This window comes from Eptatretus burgeri, chromosome 8 (assembly GCF_056783735.1).
Source record: "Eptatretus burgeri isolate ZD-2024b chromosome 8, Ebu_testis_v1, whole genome shotgun sequence".
Taxonomy (NCBI): domain Eukaryota; kingdom Metazoa; phylum Chordata; class Myxini; order Myxiniformes; family Myxinidae; genus Eptatretus; species Eptatretus burgeri.
Genome location: NC_140968.1, coordinates 14,070,097 through 14,096,266, shown reverse-complemented (window position 1 = coordinate 14,096,266; position 26,170 = coordinate 14,070,097). Strand labels below are relative to the sequence as shown.

The 26,170-nt window shown below is 43.1% G+C and overlaps 1 protein-coding gene across 1 annotated transcript in view; it reads right to left on the bottom strand.

Moving 5' to 3' along the window:
* USP22 (ubiquitin specific peptidase 22) overlaps positions 1 to 26,170 on the bottom strand; it is a 150,599-nt gene that overhangs the window by 43,199 nt on the left and 81,230 nt on the right. Inside the window, exons 4-5 of the mRNA XM_085890971.1 lie at positions 17,801 to 17,914; positions 9,698 to 9,799 (exon numbers count right to left, since the gene is read on the bottom strand). Of these exons, the coding sequence (XP_085747097.1) occupies positions 9,698 to 9,799; positions 17,801 to 17,914 (216 nt within the window). The remainder of the gene's footprint in view (positions 1 to 9,697; positions 9,800 to 17,800; positions 17,915 to 26,170) is intronic.

Here is a 26,170-nt window from a genome sequence, read left to right as displayed (position 1 = left end):
TGCTTTGGTGGGTTTTTTGTTTGGTTTCAGGAGGGTAATGATTTTACCGAGTTTCCAAATTTGGGCTGATGTAGAATGTACATTTTTTAATGGTTTTGATGATTCTTGTTTTGGCGGGAATGAACGGTGTGATGGTGTTGGCGAGTTGGTAGCCGAGTTTGCATCTTGTAATACTTCTTTCCTCTTTTCTCGGTCCTATATGACTCGTGTTTGCGTAATGGTGTAATGGGGATGTTGTCTTGTTGTTTCTCTGATGGTATGTTGTGTCTGTGGTAGTTATGGCTGCAAGTGAGGGTGTTATGCCACTGTTGGAGTTAGTGATGCTGTTGATGATTTTGGAGAAGTGTTTGGCCGTGGTTGAGTGGTCCAGTGTATAGAAATGAGTGTCAATTTTGTGTTTAGTGTTTGAATCCTTTCAACTATGTCTGGTGCTTTTGAGTGTTGGTGTGTTGTCTCATTATCTGATGAGGTGTGCGATTTCTGGCATGTAGTTGGGGTTGTACTTTTTGATATTGTCCTTTGGAATGCATTTGGGAGTTGCGGTCATGATGATCGTATTGAACTGTTTGATGTGGATGTCAATGTGGGTAATGTTGTAGTGTTGATGCATGTGTGAAGGTGAAGTGGGGTGATTTGAGAGTTTGTGTGTAAGGGGTTCGTGTGGAAGATGAGAGGGAGTGAGCCAGTACGTGGGGACTGATCAGCGCTTTGACCGTCGCCATGCTGCCCTGACAAATCCAGGCAGCAGGAAAGAGTGGGGAATATTAGGTCCCCATCTTGCGTTGGGGGTGGGGGGGGGTACAACCACTGTGAAGAGGCATCCCCGATAGTTGTAAAGGGTTGGTTAAGGAATTGCAGCTGGCAAAATTTGATGACTTCTTCCTTTAAAGTTTAGGTTTCTTATTTGTTAAAGAAGTGACAAGACTATGATTGAAATACAAGAAAAAAAATGTTCATGACAGCTTACATCTGTTTTATAAGAAAATATATCCTTCCAAGTCCATGAAAAAAATAGGATTGTGTGTCCTGAAGCTCACCTGGATCAGAAGCAACAGTCACTCAAACAACTCGCAAACCCCCAAGACCCTGTTTTTTGTTTTTTTTTCTTTTTTATGCCGTGAACAAACTTTGATCCATCACGAGTAATGCAGGTTGTGGTCAAGTTTCATCGAAACCATGTATGTAGTTTCAGAGAAGAGAGCAAATACCATTTTGGGGGTCAATACCCCCCACATAGAACACTTTAATGAGCGCAGATTTTGATGTGGTCAATACACTTTGGTACATCACAGGTGAAGAAGGTTGTGGTCAAGTTTCATTGAAATCATGTGTGTAGTTTCGGAGAAGAGAGCGAATACCTATTTTGAGTGATATTTTCAATAGTTCACTGGAGTCAGGACAGGGACCGGAGGATTGGAGAGTAGCAAATGTAACACCATTATTTAAGAAAGGATCCAGAGAAGAATTGGGGAACGATAGACCTGTGAGATTGGCTTCAGTTGTGGGGAAGATGTTGGAGACATTAATTAAAGACCGGATGAGGAACCATTTAAACAAATACAAACTAATTAAAGGTAGTCGGCATGGGTTTATCAAAGGTAGTTCCTGGTTATCAAATCTTTTAGAGTTCTAGGAAGCAGTGTCTGATTGGGTGGATTAGGGAAAGGCAATGGACGTAGTATATCTAAACTTTAAGAAGGCATTTCATAAGGGACCACATCGGAGGTTCTGAGCCAAAGTGACGGGTTGTGGAGTGGCTGGTCAGGTAGCTAAATGGATTGCAAACTGGCTTAGTGATCGGAAGCAAAGAATGGCTGTGAGTGAGAGGATGTCTTGCTGGGAGGATGCAAGTCGCGGGATACTTCTGGGATCAGTACTCAGAACATTATTATTCATCATTTACATCAACGATTTGGATAATGGGGTGAAGAGTAGGCTTTACAAATTTACAGGTGACACAAAGCTTGGAGGTAAGGTGGATAGCAGTTGGGGTGGTGATCAGACACAGAAAGGAATTGATACTTGCATAGATTTGGCAAAAGATTGGCAGATGGAATTTAACCTGAGCACGTGTAAGGTGTTGGGGATGGGAAAGAACAATGAAAATAGAGATTACAGGATGCAAGGGGTAATTTTGGAGTGTGTCACACAGGAGAAGGATCTGGGAGTGGTAATAGATACGGGAGGTTAGCAGGCAGCTATAGGTAAAGCAAATGGCATTTTAGGTTGTATTCGGAGGGGGATCAATTATAAATCAAAAGAGGTGGTGTCAAGGCCCTGTCACACCTTGACGTTTTAGCCAGCGTATGGGAAGGTATCAAAATGTATGTAAAACGCTGGCGTACGCTGAACGATTGATGGGTTTTTTTTTCCAGTTTTGGACGTATTCATAACGAGTTGGACGCATGCATAACATATTAGTAACGTACACAGAACGTTTTGATAACATAGAGATAACTTATATCAACGAATGCTTAGCATGTTGTCGGCGTTCACAACCTATGCCCAACGATAGTCTTACTTATGCGTAGCGCGGCAGCGTATCGCCGACGGTCACGTGGCGTAGCCTATTAAAAGGCTGCGGCTCGACGATTCAAATCAAAACCGCACTAGACATCGAAGTGTGAAGCTGCCGTCACACCTTGACGTTTTAGCCATTGTATGCCGACGTATGAAAAATTTTCCGAACCAAGCTGGCGTACGTCGAATACATTATGGGTAAGTTTTGTATACGACAAGAGCACGCTGGCGTGCGTCGTCATACGCCGAGTACGTCGAGAAATTTTCAGCATGTTGAAAATTTCTCGACATACTCGGCGTATGACACACGTTCCGCATACGCTAGCATAAGTTGTAGGCACGTTACGCGATCGTTGACACACGTCGACACACGTTACTTGTACGTTACTCATAAGTCGAAACACGTCGACGTAATGGTTAGCGTCAGTGTTCCAGACTCCCTGGTTTATTTTCTTCTATTTTTCGTCGTTATGACGGTGATGTTGACACTTCGACTTCTAGTGTGGTTATGATTTAAATCGTTGAGCGGCAGCCTATTAATTATATTATATTATAACCGCACTAGAAATCGAAGTGTCAACATCACCGTCATACCGAAGAAAAAAAAAAAAAAAAAAAAAACCATGGAGTCTGGAACACTGACGCTAAACGTTACCTCGACGTGTTTCGACTGATGAGTAACTTACAAGTAGCGTGTGTCGACGTGTGTCAACGATTGCGTAACGTGCCTGCAACTTATGGCCAGTGTATGCGGAACGTGTGAGTAATACGCTGGCATACGTCAAAAAATTTCAAGCATGTTAAAATTTGTCTATGAGCTCAGCGTACTACGACATATGCCAGCGTACTCTTAACGTATACAAAACTTACCCATAATGTATTCGACATGTGCCAGCGTTTTAGACAAATTGTTCATACGTCGGCATACGCAGGCTAAATCGTCAAGGTGTGACAGGGCCTTTAACATTGTACAGGAATTTAGTGAGACTACATCTAGATAATTGTGTGCAATTTTTGTCATCACAACTCAGGAAGGACATAGATCCCAGAGAGAGGGTTCAACGCAGGGCTACGAGATTGATTCCGGGCCTAGCTAGACTCAGCTATGAGGAGCGGCTGAAGGAGACAGGGCTTTATCTATATATTACGAAAACTCTCATCTTGTATGTATGTATGTATGTATGTATGTATGTATGTATGTATGTATGTATGAGCACCTGAGAACCCTCTGAGGAACCTCCGCATGTATGTTCCCGAAATACAGCCAAAACGGTACACGATAGCACAAAAACTTCCGGCCCACCTTACTCACCATTCTCCTGCGGTGTGCAGTATCAAGTTTCGTTAAAATCGGGCAAAGAAAAAATAATTTAAAAATCAATTCCTGATTCAGTCAAGTACTCTTCGGGAGTATTTGATCAATGCAAATAATCTCAGCAGTATAGTTCGCTGGAGCTATCTTTTGTTTTTCTTGAAATGATTTTTTTTTTTCATCAACTGCTATCACAACGGGAACCCAACGGGTTCACGGGTCGTCGAGTACACTGTAAAAGAGTCGGTTGCGAGGAGATATGTTAGAGATGTTTAAGATCATGAAGGGTAAAGATAGACTCGGGGCCATAGCCTGACAGTGCAGAAGAGGAGAGTTAAAATGGTAGGAAGGCAGGGGACTTTCACTCAGAGAGTAGTTAATGCATGGAATGGCCTCCATCGTAAGGTAGTGGCAGCAGAAACAGGAGATAAGTTGAAATTGGAATGAGATAGGAACCTGGAAGTATTGGAGATAGAGGGGTATGGGGATGTTGGCAGGACTTTTAGGTAGCTTGAGCAATGATGGGTGATTGTGCACAACTGTGTGGGGTATAGTCTGTGGGGGTCTCGTCAAGGGGTGGCGTGGGGTGAATGTTGTACGTTTCTCACCCAAGAACTCCCCTTCGTGCACTCCCATCCCATCAGTGAAGCGACGGATGGTATTTGCTGGCGATTAATATTTGAAATCTTTAAATTAAAACCAGAAGTGCGTTCGGTAAGGCACATACCTCCGCCACATAATGCCCGATCTACGAGAACATATTAGTAGTCCGGGAGCCAACCTGTGTACGAGGCTGTTTTAGGGTTGGACCTTACAGCCTCTGCTATAAAATTTTACACCCCCAGGATGTTTAGATATATGTTTGCAGTTCATGAAAACCAATGTTGGCAATTCATAAGCTCTTGCGAAAAATTTTGGCGGCCGTTTTTGTTTGAGGAAGATTTGAAAAATTTGATAAAACAGCAATTGTCAATAAAATTTCTAAAAAAATTAAAAAATCACATTCATGAAAAATAAATGTGAACTAAATGTAAGAATTCAATCAGTGCATTGTAAAATGACAAAAAAAAAATTGCCTTTGTGAAAGTAAACCTCGTAAAAGTACATAATTTTGTGAAAAATGCCTTAAAAATAATGTTTTTTGAAGATGGCCTTTAGAACTTTTCTTATCATAGGCAGATGCTGCATTAGAATACTAATTTCTCTTAATGTGATATGAACATGGTATCCATGGCTAATTAAAACAGCAAATTTGATTGAGTTCTATCAATTTTTAAAGAGAAAATTAACATTTTTGTCAACCAAAGTTACCCCTACCCCCAAAATCCTCTTACTCTATTGAACACAGTTCGGTTAAGGTTTGCTGGATCAAGGTTGGGTACTTCACAGTTCACTCTTCCAAAGGAAAATTCAATGGTGTTTGGAGTGACATGGCCCTGGAGCAGACATACAACAATGAAGGGAAGACATCTCTGTTCAAAGGCATATCTCAGGCACCAGCTGCTCGAGATAAATATGTGAAAACAGCACCATTTCTCACAGCTGTATCAGAGAACATAAAGTCTATGGCTAATCTAGGCCAACAGGAATCTACTCATCATGGAGAAACACAGAAGCAGGCAACAGAAGAACATATGCATGTTGAGGAGATCAATAAAGTGATATGCCAGCAGATGATAAACCCATTCCAGTGTAACAACCAAGTGGTTCTGCTCAATAGAGCAACTGGTGAGAAGGATGCTTCAAAGACTTGGTCCATGCTCAAGCTAAGGGCATGGAAGCCATTATGAAAGCAGAAGAGGTGGTCTCTATTAAGATTGAACCACTGAAGCTGGTAACTTTCTCCTCACAGAAGAAATCAAAACCATCAAGGAAACAGAGTTTAATCAGGATCTATCAAGATGAGACTGCAACTACACGTGTGCTGTGTTTCTATCGAGATGCCGACCCAGTCACAAGACAGATTGCATTTTCCCATGAGTGGACAGACTATCCATCATCCCTGTTTGAGGTTGATCACGCTTAGCACAGGGGGTTGTAATGCGCAAAGGCAACGAGTCTGATTTCGTGGCAGTGCTAATTGCTGAAGCTGAGCAGGATGTTGTTTTACAGCTGCCATCATTACCACAGAGTGACCTATACACAGTTTATCTGGTAGACACAATGGCATTTGTAAATAAATACCAAAAAATGGGTGCAAAAACATTTGGTGAACTTCCCCAGCTGTATCTTCGCAAGCAGGTGTATCCTGCAGTTGAAACCTGAAATGTGCAACTGTGTCAACATCATTGGTGATCAGTATGATTTTGATGATAGCCATACTTTGAAGGGTGATGAGCAGCAGAGGAGAAACCAGACAGACCAGGCAAGACAATTCTCACCATCCAAGAGTCTAAAAAATTCGGACTGGAATTTATTCATGAAGAATCCAAGAAATAAAGGAAATCTTCAGAACTTCATTGGCACTTCCCTTTGTGAGAGTCCTGAAGCTATTCCGGATGGAGTGACCATCATTCTTGGTAGTATGATGGAAAACAAAGGTCACACTCTTTCCATCACATCAGCATCAAGTTCAGTTCTGGACTTACCTTGTGAAGAACATGAAGAGGCAGACACAAGGATTATTGCTCATCTTGCGTATTGTGTGGAATATCTTGATCACCATCGAGCTGTTGTGCATGCAACAGATACAGACATAATTATGCTGTCTATATATCACTTCTGCTGCTTGAACACATTGCAAGAACTCTGGATACAACGGCAGAATCAATACCTACCTATTCATGAGCTGGTAGAAGTGTTGAGCAAGAAGTACCAGAAAATCCTCTTGATGTCGCAGCTACACTTCTGTGCACATATGTGTTGTGTGGATGTGACACAGTGAGCTACCCATTCAGAAGGGGAAAAGAAGAGGTCAGGTCAGGTATGGGAGCATGTGCCAGAACAGCGCCTCGCTGCGTCCACTTTCCGCCGGTACTCCAGGGGCCTCCGTCTGGCCATCCCCCAGGCAGATGCCAGGCCCATCCCCATCTCCTTGAGATGATGGTCAACCTGCTGCAACCATGAGGCACGTGGTCGGCCCACTGGCCTCCCACTCATGAGACTCCCTCGCTGAGAGAATCTGGTGAGCAGGATCAGCGTCAGGAAAAACGAGCCACATGTCCATGGCCGCAGCTGACGCTCACGGACTATGCAGGTAACAAAATCTCATCCGAGTCTCTCTCAGCAACCGCTCGTTGGACACAAAATCCGACCAGCGATAGCCAAGGATTCTCCCGAAGAGACCTGGTACCAAAGGAATTAAGTCTCCGTCTCAGATCCTTGGTCAAAGTCCAAGTCTCGCACCCATAGAGCAAGACTGGAAGTACCAAGGACCTGAAGACTCAGACTTTCGTCCTCCCGCACAGGTACCGGCAGCGCCCACACCCCATGATCCAGTGAATCCATGACTCCCCAGGCCCGACCCAGACGTCTATTGACCTCCGGCTCACAACCTGCGGAGACATGAATATCACTGCCAAGGTAAAGTGAATCTCTCCACGACCTCAACATCCTCACCACAAACAGACACAGACAGGACAGCAGCATCCAAGATGTCACCGAAAGCCTGGATCTTAGTTTTGACCCAAGAAATCCGTAATCCCAACGGCTCCGACTCCTCATTCAGCACCTCGAGGGCCCCCAAGAGGATGTCTAAAGTCTCCGCAAAGATGACTGCATCATCTGCAAAATCAAGGTCTGAGATCTTGACATTGCCAAACGATGCACCGCAACTTGATCTCTCCGACATCCTCCCTAAAATCCAGTCCATACAAGTGCTGAAAAGTGTGGGGGCAAGTACACATCCCTGACGAACTCCAGTAACAACTGGAAATAAGTCAGAGATGGTACCACCACACTTCACAGCACTCTCAGTACCAGAGTAGAGTTCAGACATCAGATCGATCAGTTTCGGTGGCACCCCACGAAGACCAAGAATCCTCCAGAGGACATCCCGATTCACTGAATCGGAACGCTTTACAGAGATCAACATAGGCTGCAAGCAGCCCCTGCGAAAACTCTCGTCTGTGTTCGGTGAGGACACGAAGTGCAAGGATACGGTCAATCGTTGACCTCTTTGGTGTAAAGCCTGACTGCTCTGGACGCTGGTGCTCAAGCAGATGGTGGCAAACCCTATCAAGAATTATCCGAGCAAAGACCTTGCCCGGCACTGAGAGCAGCGTCACCCCTCGGTAGTTTTTGCAGTCTTGGCGATCACCCTTCCCTTTCCAGAGAGGGACAACAAGGCCCCTCTTCCAGTCAGTTGGGATGATGCCTGTGTTCCTGTGAAAGAAGAGCGGCACAGGTTTCTCTGGGACTGATAGGAAACCTTCCCCACCTTGTTGATTTTGGAAGAGATAGTGAAATGGCAGCAACAGAATGTGTCATTGATGAGGCCAGAGTATACTGGACTGCTCTGCATGGCCAAAAAGGGTTCAGCTGTTTGGATACCCTCAGGCAGCATATGTTTGTCTCTTCAAAATTAGACCTTAGGTCACTGCCAGCAACAGAAGATGCGTTTTACTTCCTTGTTTTAAGAGCATTGTATCAATTGCTTCTGTATAGGCGTGCACATCTCAGTGAACGAGCACTGTCACAAGCCACAACATTTGGCAGAACCCTTATCAATGGAAAACTGGTCCCAATTCTCATGTCTAAGCCAGCCAAGCCAAACATAGACAAAACGGTGTCTTGCATGTGCAAATTATCCAAATGTCTGAAACGATGTTCATGCAAAAAGGCTGCTGTGCCTTGCTGAGTGACATGCATATGCCTTGGTCAGAGAGGTTCATGTGGTGGAGTTGTTTCAGAGAGTGACTCTTCCTCTGAAGAGGATGTTTCATGTCACAATATTGTGTTAATCCATTTCTAATTTTATCTTCCTTAAAACCATGGCATGTAAAAGTATGTTCTTGTTCCTGACCCCATTGATAGTCAAGCATTTCTGAGTTACATAAATCTTTTGTTGTTTGACATATAACCTTGTCAATTGAAGGTAGGTTAAATCTACACCAATTGTGATATAGGAAATGAACTCCTCTTTAATATGAGGGGTCATTTGTGTATATAGGTTTAGTGGTTATGATTTTAGGACAATATGAATTACCCCTACCCCCATCCTACATCTTCGCTTTTGCCAACATTTTGTTATCAGAGGGGGCTCGCAAAAGTGTTGACTGTGTTGTTGCGCAAGAGTTTCACCATTGCCAACATTGGTTTTCATATACTCAAAGGGTGTCTCTTTATGAAAATCAACACAAAAATTTTATAGCAGACCGGGCAATTTTTTTTTAATTTTGATCGGTTGGCTCCCGGACTATAGGCCAATTACACATTTTTGAAATATCATGCTGTACAGTACTATATCATTTTTGTCCCCATCTCTCAACGGTGAAGTCACTTTAAGAATTAAATAATTCTCGTATCCGGATCCGGAATCGGATCTTCACCAAAATCGAATCAATTCGTCCTTGTCACACACACACACACCCAACCTGTCCACCAAGTTTCATCCAAATCCGTCCACAACTTTACGAGACATCGTGCTACATATCGGTCCCCCAGTTGTGCCCCCAGGCCACAGGAAGGGGGGCCCTAATCCCTCATTTCACCCAACCTGTTTGGGGAAATAACTGTCAGTCCCCCACTGGGCTATTTTTATTTATTTCCTTCACACAAAGTAATGCCCAAAATAATGCAGCAAATGGTATAAATCTTTCAGCCATTTACGACGACTGAATCAGTAAAATCATCGTCACACAAATCAAGCAGATTGCCCACCGAACGAACACAAACGATGTCAGAAAATTCAGAGAAAATCAATACCAATGGTGGAGTTCGGAGCAATCTTCCTTCGCTTCGGGTTTTGCCGGAGAAGTTCCAACTCCCGCCGCGTAGGTTCCCAGTTCGTGTACTTATCACCAAAACCTGCACAATGTGGAACACGACTCAGAATAGTGCAGCACATAACAAACCTCACAGCAAAAAAAAATAAATAATAAACCTCACAGCAGCAGTCATGCCTTCTGGTCATCAAGCGCATCTCCAGCAACTTCTGCGAGTCATCTTTTCCTCCTCTTGACAACCCTGATGGCTCTGTCTTCAGCTCTCCTAAATCCAACGCCAACACATTAGCCTCTCAGTCTTCAGTCAACTCTACTCTGGATGACAATATAACTCATCCTGCTTTTCCTCAATCCAAATCCCTTATTCCTGTCATCGGATTTTGCATTCGCAAAATTCACCAGACCCTTGTCTCCCTTGTCACCAACAAAGCCAATGGTCCAGATGGCACTTCTTGCTGTTGTCCTCAAACAGTGCGTTCCTCAACTTGCTCCTATTTTCTCCAAGCTTTTCAACCTCTCCTGTTGTACCAGTATTTACCCAACCTCCTGGAGGCACGCATATGTCTGCGCTGTCCAGAAGAAGGGTGACGTGGCTGATCCCTCCAATTACCATCCAATCACCTTTGACCTCCAACACCGCCAAAGTCAGGGAGTCTCTCATCAGTGAAAAACTTGGAATACACCTCAAATCCTGCTCTCTCCTCAATGACCACCGATGTGGCTTCCACAAAGCCAGGTCCACTGGTGACCTCCTGACCTATGTCGCTAACGAATGGTCTTCAGCTCTCGAGCATGTCAGTGAAAGGCGAGTTGTTGCGCTGGACATCAGCAAAGCCTTCGACAGATTCTGGCACAAAGGGCTCCAGGCAAAGCTTCCAATGGATGATATTCAGCCTCGGCTAATCTGGTTTTCCAGCTTCCTCGCTGGGCAATCTATCTCTACCTACATTGATGGTGTCCTCTCTGACCCCCACCATATCAATTCTGGTATCCCTCAAGGTTCTGTCATCTTACCGTCCCTCTTTCTTGGATTCATCATGACCCTCCTCACAGCTACAAACAACCCTGTCGATTCCTTTGCTGGCATTCACTGTACACTCCTCCACCAATTTTATTCTAGATACCAGTTCATCTCCTACCAGTCTCTTGCTGCCAATCACCTCTCAACTGTTGCCTCCATCGGTAGCGATCTCAACGTCACCCTCCGAGTGGGCTTGGATAACCTTGTCTTCTTCAATCAGTAAAAAATTAAAAGACTAAAACCATCCTTATGACCAGCAAGATCAACACAGCCACCCCTCCTCTTCTCATGTCAATATCTCAACTCCAGCGGTCCTCTACTATCGATATGCTCGGTGTCACGATCTCCAGAAACCTCTCCTGGAAGCCTCACATCCTCAATATGGCCGCATCTGTCTACAACAAACTTCTTTTCCTGTTCAGAGCTCACAAATATTTCAACTCCTATCAGCTTCTCACCCTCTACAAATCCTAAGTCAGCCAGGTGATGGAATACTGCTCCCATGTTTAGGGCAGCACTCTTCTGTCAGTCATCAGCATTCTGGATCATGTCCACGCCAAGGCTATCCAACTGATTAACCATCTTACTTTGTCTATTTTTTGCATTGTTTGTTTATCTTCCAAACAAACATATTCCAAATAAAAGGATCAATTAATCACTTTTTTTGAGCAAATACTCCTCCACGAGCCTCAAATTTGTGGAGACAAAAACTATTTCGCTTAAATACAACAATGGGCATTTATTCCTTAGATCTATAATTACAAAGCACTCTCTCCAATGGCACCAATGAGAGAGTGTTCAGCACAGTTGGGAACATTTACAACGATAAAAGGAACTCCCTCGGTAGTGGTGATAATGCAGACAATCTGCCACTGCTTGAGTGGCAGTATTAGAGAACTGAACTCCGATGATGTCTACTTTTTTTTTGTATATTTCGACTCCGTTAAAAAGTTCTTGAGGTGTGTATTTTCATTTATTTGTTTGCTTGTTCAGAGTGTCATCACAGTTAAATGTTCTCAAATATTAAAAGGTCAATAAAATACAGGTTTTCAAATCGATTTTAAAAATTTATTGGTCGATATCTCGGCAATCGGTGGACGAGGACTCTCCCAAATCGGTATCGGCATCGGACCCAAAAATCTGGCATCGGTCGGACTCGACTCAATAACCTTAACGATTCATTATTTCACTGAAAGGAAAAGGCTGGATCTCTTCGGTTTGGCTTTTCCTGCTGAAGGCGTGTCGTGATGGTGGAGTTATCGCACAGAGTCGTGCATACGATCCAATCGGATGCTGATAAACACGCTATTTGACACGTGTTAGGACCTGTATGCAATACAGTGCAGGACAACTCTTTTTGAACGCTTTCAACTGATGATGCAATGAAAAAAATTCATGCTTTACCTGGGGGAGACAAAACCCTGCTGCAAAAGCATACATTGACCATCCCATGCAGCAGGCTGTTATAACATCACCTAGTGGTAACCAGGAGTACACATTCTCTTTTTCAACCAAGTACCTCCATAAAGTTGGACTTTAAAGATATACCAAGAACGTACAATTAGAATGTGAGTATGTCTATAAAGTATGTACAATTCAAATGTGAGTACGTCTATAAAGGATGTACAATGAGAATGTGAGTACGTTCTAATTGTATCTATCCCTTAATCTTCGCCATTTAGCCTGGGTTTAAAGCTAAAAACTGTCATCCCGGTGTTTCACAGGCAGGGCGAGGAATCAACGCGTGTACCGTCCCTCGGATGGACGTTAAGCTTGGCTTCTCGTCTGCTTGCATTGGTCGATGGTAAAATTCCCACAGTGTACTTCACAAAGGGTAGGCAAGCCATCTCTGGCACCATGAACAAATTACACATTCCTGCCATGAATACCACTGGGAAGGCAATGGCAAACCACCAAGCATAATTATTGTCAAGAAACTGCTTCGGCAGCACTGATACTCTACAAATCTTATGATCAGATGTCATATGGTACATGTCATCTCATCAGATAAGATGTCAGATGGTACATGTTTACAATATTATTGTAAACCTCCAAAAGCATGTTTCGATGCTCCAATAAGCTAAGTGGTACTAGATAATGCGAGGTAATGACGTTTGCTGGGATGGAAAGCTTTGGGTTTCTGCAGCAGCCAATGGCTATTACTTGTGCTTGGTCCATGGAATGACATTATTTATACAATCCACATAATACATAAACACACAACACACAATTGCATTTTCACCAATAGTACAGAAGTACACGTGTGCAATACTACTGTACTGTGTGCGATATGCAAGGGGCAAATGTGAGTCATATGTTGACCAATTGGTACCTGACTTGCATACACACATGACAGCTGACATGGCTTGTTTGCAAATAGGGTGCTTGTCAACTGCTCTCCCCTCTGGGCTGGTGCTCCTGCCTCCCACTTTTCTCACCTTCACGCTGTGGAAACCAAGGCATTCGGATCATCGGCATCTCCCGCAATGAGGCTGAGTCTTTGGGCCTCTCACTCTCTCACCGCAGGCTGGTCGGTGGTCTTTCTCTCTTCTACCGTCTCCTCTCCAGCCTCGCCCCCCCTGCTCTCTCTGCGATTTGTCCCCACCACATTTCCGCAGGGCGCTCAAGGTCCGCCAACAACCCCCTTCTTGTAAAACTACCAAAATCACGAATCACTGCTCACCTTCACTCTTTCATTCCTCTTTTTTCCCACCTTTGGAATAAACTTCCTCACTCTATTCAATCCCATTCTTCCCTCCAGGCTTTCAAAACAGCTGTTCACCACCACCTCTTATCATCACCCATCCAAATCCTCGATCTTTTCTAACCCCGATAATCCACCCAAGCCCACCTCCTTCAAATTCCCTGCTTTCCTTCCTGAAAGTCCCTGTAATGTCCATCTTGTATTCCCAATGTTCCCCACCCCCATCCCTCTCCCTTCCACAGATCTCCTGTCTCTGTTCCCGACTGTTTTGTCCTTCCCACTCCTGCCCCTCTTGTCTCATGCCCCCCTTGCTGTGCATTGTGTGTTAGCTCTCACACGAGCCTCGCCAAGGTATACAAAAAATAAATAAATAAATAAATAAATACATAAATAAAAATGGGTGGGTTTGTGCCTTTCACAGGCTTCGCTCACTGCAGACTGCAACTGAAGATGGACGTGCCTTTTCAACTGTCAAAATCACATTTCCCGCCTGTTAAAATCCTCGTCAACTGTGTAATTGATGCCTAAATAGGGTGCTAGGTGGCAGGCACCCTCCATTGGATAGAACCCTTGGCAGAAATTGCTGGTGTGATACAAGGGTTTATGATCGCCGTTCCGGTGAAGAGGTAACATGCGCGCGCGCGCGCGCGCGCACACACACACACACACACACACACACACACACACACACACACACACACACACACACACACACACACACACACACACACACACACACACACACACACACACACACACACACACACACACGGAAAAAAATTGTAGGCATCAACAATGTAATGATATTTCAGAAGCCCTTTGTGTTTATTGTGAAATAAGATTTTTCGTTGACCCGATTCACATTCTCATCTGAACCGATGCCTTGTTACTCTGGTAAGCCAGATTGAAGTCCCATATACATTGTACACCGCTCCTTCCCAATTCCATATCCAGGCGATGCATGACATCATCGCCGGCCGCCGAAGGTAGGGAGTACTCAGTTTTTACTCTGTTTTCTTTCTTGCTTTCTTGTTATTTGCAAAAGTGAAGATTTTTCAAATATATCGGTTAGTCGATTTTGTTACTTGGCGAAATCTTCGATTTGGTCAAGTATGTTGGTCTGTTCCATTTGTTGGTTTGTTTGTTTGTTTGTTTGTTTGTCCGGTCATCTACAGCCCAAACGGCTGGACCAGTCGTTCTTAAATTTTTACACCTGATAGGCAATCCACCTGAGACGGTCCGTGTCCAAACCCCGTCTTAATCGGACTAAACGTCACGACGTGACGTCACACAACGTGAAAACACATTTTTGGACATAACTCAGTGACCGGAAGTCGTAGCGACTTCTGATTGACGCCAAATTAAACTTCATTCAAATATCTAAATGATTACTAAATGCATCTTATTACAAATTACGCATAGTTTTCGCAAGCGTATGACAAAGTTTTGCCTATTGACCTCATTTTTAAAAAATATATTTACGCTCATGTGCAGCCGAAACTACTGAAGCAATCGTTCTCAAATTTTATCACGTGATAGCCAATCTTGCTGAAATAGTCTGGGATCAAATCACGTCATAATCGCACTTAACGTCACGACGTTACGTCAAAAAAAGGTGAAAACAAGCTTTTGAACATAACTCAGTAACCGGAAGACGTAGCGACTTCCTGTTGACGCCAAAACAAACTTCAATGCAATATCTAAATGTTTTAATATGCATGTTAGTACAAATTACGCACAGTTTTCACAAGCGTATGATGTCAAAGTTTTTAGCTATTGGCGTGATTTTTAAACAAAATTCTATTCGTTCTACAGGTCACAATTCTTAACCGATTTGGATGAAATTTTAACAGCTGATAGAAATCCACAGTGCAAAATGATGTATGACTTTTGGTGATGTTCAAGATCAGGATCTGGATTCTGCATCACTTTATATTATCGCCCATTATAAACCAATGGGGAATTTTGTGAATTACACATGGCTATTTCTCAAACAGTTTTGCACTTATTATATTAAAACTTGTACTGTCTATTTATGCATGTAATATTAACATGTGTACAAAGTTTGATCGAAATTTACCCAAGGTCAAGGTCAGGGTCACCCAAAACAAGAAAAACACACATATAAAATACATATTTTTGTTTTACAACATATTTCAAACCTGATAACGGGATCGTAAAGCTGGTTGAAAAGCAATGTTCCGAGGTATTTTCAAATATTTTCTACGATCAGAATGAAGGCACCAAGCACCGATGATAAGTTGTTGAATGTCACATGGTGGCTTTAAATGAGTTGTGAAAATTTTCAATCTGCTGCCGTTACCATGACAACGCGCGCCTGATAATTGTTATTTGTGACGTCGCGTCATTTTATTAATGTACGAACAAATAAACACCACACATTGCATGACATTACAGCTTGGACCACCACACGGAAAGGTCAACTAATTCGCCAAGTGTCGTGCTAAGCACGATTTTTCATTATTCTGTCTGTCTGTCTGTCTGTCTGTCTGTCTGTCTGTCTGTCTGTCTGTCTGTCGCCTACAGGGTACTATTCTAAAACCGATCTTCACAAAACTTCACCACATGGTAGAGTTTGTCATAGGGAAGAAGACTATTGTTTTTGAGGTCAAAAGGTCAACATAGGCCAAAGGTCAACAACGAAGGTGGTATTTCTAAAATCCTCAATTTTCATCCCATTGACTTGAAATTCGAAGAGGATTTATATATCAGGTCGCTGAATTAAACCAGCCAATTATTTTTGAGGTCAAATTTGTTTTATGGATTTTGCAAGCATCGTGCTCTGCACGTCTTCTTGTTAGTTTGTTTGTCATGGCGACATCTCAGCCATCCTTTGAGCTCGGAAGCTGAAATTTGGGGACAAAAGTGAAGTGCTTTGGCAAAAACGGTATTTGGTTTTTTGATTAATCAATCAATTAATTAATTATCGAATTATTAATTACTTCTTTATTTTATTTCTCATCCTGGCAATATCTCAGGCATATTTTGAGCTGGGAAGCTGACATTTCGACATGACAGTGACCAAGTGATTTTGCTAAAAAGGGTATTTTTTGATTTCTCGATTAATCAATTAATTGATTAATTTTTATTTTTGGATTAATTACTTAATTTTCAAATTTTTTTACATATTCGGATGAAACTGGTGGTTTCGGTATGCTATTCGGAAATTGATTGAGAAATTAATTACTTTATGATCATTATTTACTTATTTTAATCATGCAATTAATCAATTATTGTACACCGCTCCCTCCCAATTCCGACTCAATGTGCTGCAAGGTGGCATCGCCGGGCGCCCCGGTGATGTCGCTCGCTGGAGGATCTGTTATTTATTTATTTGACATGGGGGCAGTGTACTTTGAATGGACCGCTACTTGTCATATGGATTTATCCAGTCTACAAATATTCTTGCAATTTATGTAAAAGTGCACTCATGTCTCACGTCTTTGTCCAACATATGCACGAACTCCCTCATGAGTCTTCAACCAGTATAAAAATAAGTAATAATTTTTAAAAAAGAAAAGCAAGAGCCTTATCTATTTAAATACTGTATGTTGGCAGATGCTTCAGCATAGTTAACCGAATTGAAACTCCAGTCACTGCTCATCTTTATCCGAAAATAGAGTTACTAAGTCATCTAAGTCATCCATAACTTTTTAAAATATCTTGCTGTATAACGTGAAGGTGAAGAATCTTTCAGTGGTGAAGAATCACTTTAAAAAAACATAATAACAATAATTATTATATCTAGATCCGGATCTTCACCAAAATTAAACCAGTTCGTCCTCGTCAGACACCCAACCTGTCCACCAAATTTCATCCGAATCCTTCTGCAATGTATTGGGATATCCTCTTCACAGACAGATAAACAGACAAACCGTCCACCTTTGGTGGCGGAGGTATAAAACAATATTCGATGGAACGTACGAGTGACTTCTCGGTAGTTTGCCAGTCACAGTGACAAAAGTATTTGTGTTAAATAGTTGCAGCAGAAACTTTTATATTTGAGGAAATACAGCATCAATTATATCGAACAAAGCCTGCATGATACAAGCTTGAGAACTTGCGTATTCACATACATGATCCCAGCTGCCCTCGCTCTTATTTTCAGCTTGGATGTGGAGTGAAGTAGCCTCAAGACAGTGACCATATTGAAATACTCTCACCATTAATTAACTCTCTGTGTATAGAAGTTGCACACGAACACGAGTCAAAAACAAAACAGAAAACTTGTCCACAAAGCAACAGTTGCACCAATTTTGTGAAGTTCCCCCCTTCCCCCAACTCCCAAATCCCCAACAATAAAAATAAAGAAATCAAAATGGCCCATCCAGCCGCACCTTGCAGCCTCCAGGCCTTGCGTTGTTCCTCGCGTGCAATCAATTCACAGTCGCGATCGTAGACGTAGTCTTGGCACTGGAAGCAGTATATCGTCCCATGGTAGAGGTCAATGGCTGGATATCCAAAATACAAATTGGTGGGTGTGGGAAGAAATCGTTTTGAGACAAATTGAAATCATGCTGCTCACCGACATCGCACAAAAAAAAAAAAAACATACATATTAGCAGTTTGTGCAAGCAGCTAAGATGAAATGCAGAACCAGTGAAGTCAAAACAAATATATCCACACAATGCAGAAGGACAGGTACGATGTCACAGAAGCAAACATCAATATGTCCTGCATCAAACACTTGAGGCCTGACAAGGTCAAGGAATACCCATACTCTTTGCCGAGCATCGGGATGCGCAGGACAAGTCATGAACATCGTTGGGCAAGAGCAAACACTCGGCAGGTCATCACTCGATTGCAGGGTGCTGTAGGTTTGGATAGGAATTTGGAATTTGCCTAGTGTGCTGACATAACGGATAACTCTTCGGACGAAACCGTGGGCTCTTCAACTTTCTACAGCAAATACTAGCAGATGGCACTGCCGGCTTTACGTCCTTCCACGAAGGATGGCGCACTCATTTTGCCGGTGAAGCACCAAGGTGACAATGTCGAGTTGAGCCAGAAAATGAACCGAGACCAGACACCAAAAAGACCTCGAAGCTATCCTGCCAGCCGTCAAGGCTTGACAGCTAAATAAGTCAAAATCAGCAAATCATGTTTGTTCCATGACAAGTCAGATGTGCAATTTGTCCCCATGGCCCCCCTTGCTCCCCCAAATCCCCATCCCCATCCCCATGATGAATTCCACAAAACATGGGGAAACCTGCTTTCACGCAGTAGAGATTATGAAACACCCCCACCATGTTTTGGGGGGAACATTGCAGTATTCAGAGAATAGATAGTTAAAGAAACCGTTGAGCAAGGCAGTCCTCCCAGGAGAAAAGGAAGACCATTATGTACCTCAAAATGAATTCTACCCATCACCATCATGTTCCTGCTTTCAAGCCTCCGACATCGGTCCCGACTGCTCTCGCAGCAAAGTTTCATGGAATCGCAATTCGTGAATATAGTCACACACTCACCTGGTACCTGTGCTGTTGCCATGCACATCAGGGAGGAATGGGGACTGCGGAGGGATGGGGATGAGGCGAAGAGGGGGAGCAGAGGAGCTCTTTTTGAGGAGCTCAAGTAACTCAGCAGATTTAAATATTACTTCTTACTTTTACTTTATGTAAATGCTAAATCTTACTTTCACTGAAGTTGAAAGGGCAGCTAGCATGCCAGGGAGGAGTCAAAACTATGACATAATAATAATAATAATAATAATAATAATAATAATAATAATAATAATAATAATAATAATAATAGGAGTTCAAGGAACTTTGAAGCTCAGGAGCAAAGCCATTTTGGCCAACAAAGCCTGCACTAGTATTGATTGCCCTTGCTGTATCCTTTTAAATGCTGAGCATCAAGCAACGAAGCAGTCACGTACCATGATTAAGGCCTTTGGTATGGCTCGGCCAAGGTTCGAACCGCTGACCTCCCAGACTCGGAGCGGATGCTCGAACCATTACACGACTGAGGCTGGTTTAAAAACGGTTGAATAAAATAAGAGCACAATGAAAACAAATAAAAACGATGCCCTCTAATGGGCCAGCACGTATCTATTGAGAGGGAGGTGAATTGTAAAGGGGTCGATGAAGAAACAAAAAAGGGCCGAGGGGGAAAACCTGAGGGTAAATAGCAAGGAAGGAGCAATCGCAAGAGGGAATGAAGCAGTTGATCATCTAAACCTGATGATGCAGCCAGGAGAATCCCCCATCCTCTCCCCACTCACGTGTATATATATATATATATATATATATATATATATATATATATATATATATATATATATATATATATATATACTAATAAATGCCAGTGCGTGAGTGTGTGCGCGTGCGTGCGTGTGTCCTCCATAACTCCAAAACCATAAAACCCAACAGCCTGAAACTTTGCATCCATACTAAGAAAACTCCAAGGAGGTGCAAGAGTGAAAATTGGGTGTTTGGGTTCATTAAAACACCCCTTTTGAAGATAATTAACGGCCTTATTTAATTACATCCTTCATCAGGCGATACTCAGACACCTCGCTCTCGATGGGGTCTGAAGGCGCATCCTCGGTTACGCTGCTGGGGTCTTAATTCGCCATTTTGTTTGGCCTGCTCAACAATGCCTCGAGGTGGAGCAGGTCCACGTAGCCCATGTTAGCCCGTATCATCAAATGTCTCATCTACATACCTATGAATCGCTGCATACCTCGCTTTTGTAAGTGCTAAAGTTTTCAAATTAGGAGCTTGGAGCGATTTCATGTATTATGTGATGTCATTTTCCACAATCAACTCTTAAGGACTAATTAAACTACGTCAAAGTTATGGCTTTAAAATGCTTACGACTTCACTCTATAGTAGTCTATAAGTGTATCATTGTGTACACATTTGAATAGGCAGCCTTTTTTCCCCACATCATCCCTCTATATGGAATATTACCGTACTCCATGATAATACAAATATAATTTGAGTTTGGAGGATCGGAACACGTGGACTAAATAACTCAAAAATCTGGCGTGAAATCTGAAAATGTTAAGAAATCGGCGATTTTTGTTTTTTTTTTCCAGGTATGTACCATTGCCATTCAGCTTGCTATCGCTTGCCAAGCCAGCCTTTCCTCATCAACCATATAATTGGAGTGCTTGCTTGAGTGCTTAAGCCACTTGCCAAGCACCCTCCAGTCGATAGCGGTACAGTTCGTGTCCCGATCAGGATGTACAGTCGGCCGATGCTACAGTACATTTGGGTAGATTTGGATCTGTAAAGGGACTCTCCACGGGTGATTGTGCATGCCTGCATGCTTGGTTACGGGCGCCATGGTTGCAAAGTTTCATCCCATATCTTATGATGACGACGATGATGATGATGATGATGATGATGATGATGATGATGGGTGGTGGAGGTTTTAACTTTAAAACTCAGCAGCATACGAGCAAGCACGTTTTCCTTTGTCCTCATGACTGTTTCGAAAGCAGTTAGTTATTTTATATGAACCGGGTGTGTTTTACAAAGATTATGTGGTTTCTCTCTGAGTTTCAAAGCAAAATACATTTGGTAACACCCGATTTCCGAGCCAATCGCCGTATTAACACGTTTTCTAAATTACAGAGCCAAATGTTTTTCCACCTGTCATGTGACGATTGCCAGCTGTTTAAAACGATCAGCTGCACGATCAGGAAGAGATTCTGCACAATGTGCCAAGTTCAGAGCCGAAGTACTGCGAACCTGCAGCTCCGTGTTCCGATTCATGTTCGACAACACTCAAAATAGAAAATTCAATTGAAATGAAGTAGTTCCTCTATCATAGACAGATCTCTGTCGACAGAGACAGACAGACAGAGTAAACCAATTGCTGAACCCCGTTTCCGCGCTTCACGCACCGGGAATATAGAGGGCAAAATATCAACAGATATGCATCAACAACTGGGCAAATGATAAAAGAGCAGGGAGGAAAATAAAAAATAAAAACAAACAAACAAACAAACAGTTGGACAGAATGGCAGTAGACAAAGAAGGCTCATTCGAATGGCGAAAACAAGGTCAGCTCAACTGGGATGGAGAACGAATCAGACAGACGGAGAGACAGAATAACCCTGCTTTGCACTACGTGCCCGGGGTAATCATCTGTTTATTTTAAGCAAAAAAAGTAAAAGTGGGTAATTTAAGCAAAAAGTTACCAATTCAAAGATGCAAAAACACAATCATGCATGTTGTTCATTTAAAAAAAAAAGCCGCTTACATGAAGTCATGGTATTGTGAATGAGCTACGTCCCATATATTATATGCAATATCAGAGCAACTTGCAGAAATCATGGCAAAAGAGAAAAACACACACACACACAGAGAAAAGATCCTGGAAGCTGAAGAGTGGCGATATTGTACCAGTGATTATTGCAGCAATGGAAATGGTGAAGAAGAACCTCAAAGAGATCTTTAAAAAAAAACCATCCCTGGGAATATTACTACAAATGAACTGCAGTTGGAAGCTGTCCGGCGCTCGGTGACGATCGTCAAAAGAGCCCTCGGAACAAAACTTTGAGGACAGAAAACTTCACAGCTTGGTCCATGATTCGTGACCGCCCTTACCGAAACGGAGGTGGATACTTCGATACCTGGGAGGACTTTGTCGATCTCATCGGAGGAGGCAAGACGATGAAAATAAATAAAATGAAAAGTTTGAAGAAACCCGGAGTTCATTGCATCATGTATCTGGTCACCAGTAGAACAAGGATTGTAAAGTTTAATCGGTTTAACCCATGCTCTTGCAAAAAAAGAAATTAAAAAAAAAAAAGTTTAAAAAAATATATAAAAATCCATCAAACCAGATGATCATCCCTCAATCATCGATCTCAACCACCAATCATCCTTCGGAGCACAGGAATCACCAATCACCACTCGAGCCAGAATCAATGACAAAAACCACCAACGAACGGAGGCACACGTCTCGAGATTTCGCAGCACAACAAGAAACGAACGCAGCTTGTGCATTTCCTGCAGTCAAATGCCTGCAAATTTGCGACGGCAACCTGTCAAATTAGGCCACGGGTCTCGAACAATATCTCGCCCAAGAACCCCGTGTCATTCTACCCGCAGGTTGATTCATTCAGAACGCTGGCTTGGGGCACAATGTCGTGACATTTACCATCTGCCGCCTCTGAAACGAGGATTACTCATTAGCCAGCTAACCGAGCAGCCGCCTTCTTAAAAGGCCTACATCTGCGGTCGAACACTCGAGGCCCATCCTCTCAACCGCCCACAATTCCCCGACACTCCAACTACTCTCGCACCGTAAATGCATTCATGAAGCATTCCAACGCACAAGAGACGTGGATATAGCCAGGTCGATTCGGAGCCTCGTCTCATTGAATGAGGAGGCGGAATCAACGGCGGAAAAAAAACATCAAATGAATGAGGACAAATAAATAAAAATGAGGAGGCGGCTTTCAGAGAGAAGTGAAAAACTGACACTGATGAAGACTCGATAACAGTTCGGCCAACATTTGAGATGAAGAGAAAACAACAGCACGAGTATTCCAAAATAATCGCTCCCTGCATGCCGCAGCATCATGATGCAAAATGACACCAGTTTCTCATATTCTAGGGTCTCATGGGGCTTAATATGGGCTTGTGTTATGACGTGTGTGTGTGTGTGTTTTTTTTTTCCCTAACCCACCGAACCGAACGGTTCCAAAGCAAGAACCCGAGGGAGCAAGCATCTTCAACGAAAAGGCATTTCCATCCTCATTAGAGCTCTGTGGAACTCGAAGTAACCCTCAATCTTAACCCTCCCTCTTACTTCCTCAATTAATCCATTCCTCTATATCACCAACCCATAATGGCCGTCACCGTTTTGTTTTGCACTTCCATCCTTTCACTTACTCGATCCAATTTAGCAGAAACTCGATCCAGCTGGCTGTACGAGCCAGCACCAACTTCAAGGAACGAGTCATTAAAAGTCCCTTCACACCTAGCTCACCGTCCTGCCGAGCACACCTACGCATATGACAGCAAAATTTTACTTTAAACTCGTACCCCAGTTTTAGAAACCGTATGTTGAGGCTTCAAGAAGATCTTGAAATATGCCCCCGACTTTGCGTCCACATCCTCCGAATGACCTCAACACCCTTAATCAGACAATTATTGTGCAGACATGATATTGGCATCACAGGACAGGAACGTGTGAAACAGATACTTCCTGCTCGTCGAAAACGATGGATAGTTTGAGAAACACGTGACAATGGGGACGAAGCAAGGTTTCCTTGTGAAAGATCAAGGAGTTTGGCTCAGTACTCGGATCATTACCGAGGCAGTGTTGTGCCACCGGTGTGATGCTCCTCGGAGTGTAGGACAAAGATTTGGAATTTGACCAGGCGGCACACAATGGCCTAGTCTTTTCGAAAGGTGCGAAGCGCCAAAATCCGATAGGTTGTCGGTCAGGTCAGGAATCAAACCCCAGATGAGACGGATTTGAGTTTAACGTAATTGTAGTGGTTTAATAAACCGCCACAACTTATCACACGGCGTAACGGTCCTCCGATGAACGGAGCAATCACCGATGCACCCCAATGCCTGCAAAACAGCACGGTGAGGGTTTGCCGTTAGGTCTGGGATCAACAACCGACTTTGACGGCTCAAAAGTATCTCATCTCTGAGCTATCTACGCTGTCTTTCCGACAATCTTCAATGCCATGGTCCGAGTGGTTCACAAAACGATTCCACAAAATATCTAATTGCTAAAATGTTGTTTTTGTTTCGACAGTTTATTTTACTCCACGACCTGCACCAAGGAGCATAATGCCGAGAGATGTTGGCAAGCCAAGAAGCTAAAATTAGCGATATGAAAAGCAATTTGGCCCCTCGTCAGCAGAAACATTAACATTCTACTATAAGGCATGCCAGAGCAGAGTGGGAATGAAAAAAAAAAAAAAACATCTCAGGAAAAAAAAAAAGTACATTATGAACAGCTTTTTAAGGAACGGATTACACTCGTTACTGAAAATACCGAGTAATTTGTGTCAAATAGGGACGTTAGCGCATTAACGAGCAGATTTGTGGTGCAGGATACATCCTGTGTCTGTATTCATCACCTCCGCCAATGAAACGAAGGTGGACGGAGGTTACGTTTTCAAGTCTGTCTGTCTGTCTGTCTGTCTGTCTGTCTGTCTGAGCAGGATATCTCAAAATGTTGCACACGGATTCAGACGAAACTTGGTGGACAGGTTGGGTGTGTGACAAGGACGAACTGATTCGATTTTGGTGAAGATCCGAATCCAGACACTCGAATTTTTAAACTGATTTTGCACCATTAAGAGAAAGGGCCGAAAACTATGTAAAGCACGATATCTCAAAATGTTACGGACGGAGTCGGACGAAACTTAGAAGACAGGTGGGTGTGTGACAAGGACGAATCAATGAGATTTTCGAATGATGATCCAAATCCGGATACTAGTTTAAATTTTTTTTTTTTTTTTTAATTCTTCCCATTGAGAGATTTGGGCCAAAACCGATATATCTGTTCTGTTCTTAAGCATGGCAGCTTAGCTGCCGCCGGAGAGCGATCATTTCTTTGAAGCACGGTCGTGCCACTGATGCTGTGCCCCTCTCCCAGTGCATTGGTACCTATTTCACGAACCTTGGAAGGATGACGAGCTGAGTCAACCCCACTTGGTGCTAATTCAGCAGTCAACGGGACCTCGAGATCAGGACCCGAAGATCCCAAGCCAGCCACCTGAACCACTAAGCAACACGTGGCTTAACTGATATATCGCACAATATCTCAAAAACTTGTGGACTATGTGTGTCAAAAGTTGGTGGATGAGTTGGGTCGGTGACAAGAAGAGGCCGATTCGATTTTTGGTTCAGCTCCGGATTCAGATCTGACCAAACAGTGGATACACAACGTAAACTCTTCAGCCTGCCGGAGGTGTGCTCTCTACCGAGTGCCGTTCTAGTTTTATATGCGGCATTACCCAAATTAGGTGCAAGAATTACCCAATTTCACTGGGTGCTTCACATCAAGGGAAAGGCTCAATGAAGGAAAAAGTAAGGAAGAGAAAAGAACAAGTGGGCGAAATTGTAATCAACAACTACTCTTCGCAAAAGCCCATCTCAGAGAAATTGTGATTACACTTACACATTTGGGCACGATCACCACGTTGGGTGCAAGTGTGTACAGGAATGCATCATCTGCCCTTTGAATTAGACCATTAACCCTTTGCACGCCTAAATCAAGATTACGAGACCACACCTTTTGTTGTGGGCAATGAATGTGCACCGAATTCGTTAAATAAAAATCTACAACATTTTTGTGCCATGAAACAGCATCGCTTTGTCACAAATTCATTTGAAAAGAACCCTGTTATGTGCACAATTTGTTCGGTTCGTTATCTCTTCGATACACGTTGGCTTCCGATGGAAATGCTCAGCCCACCTCATACAATCCATTCTGGCTTTTAAATATATTATTAGTGTGCTTATCCCACAAGTAACAGCCTTGTTTCATCTCTTTTAAGCGCTTATACCAACGTCTGGAGCTCTGGAAGTACCAAAAAAAGGGGGGCAAGTAACCGCCATGTCCATCCATCCATCGGGACCACACTTTGTGCAGAGCGTTGGTGCTGCCGAAGCAGTCTCCTTGGTTGTTGGGCACAATTCTGGACGGGTCGCCACTCCGACGCAGGATACCAGGAAGCTGGCACTCCACCACGTCAATGGTGTCGTAACTGGAAT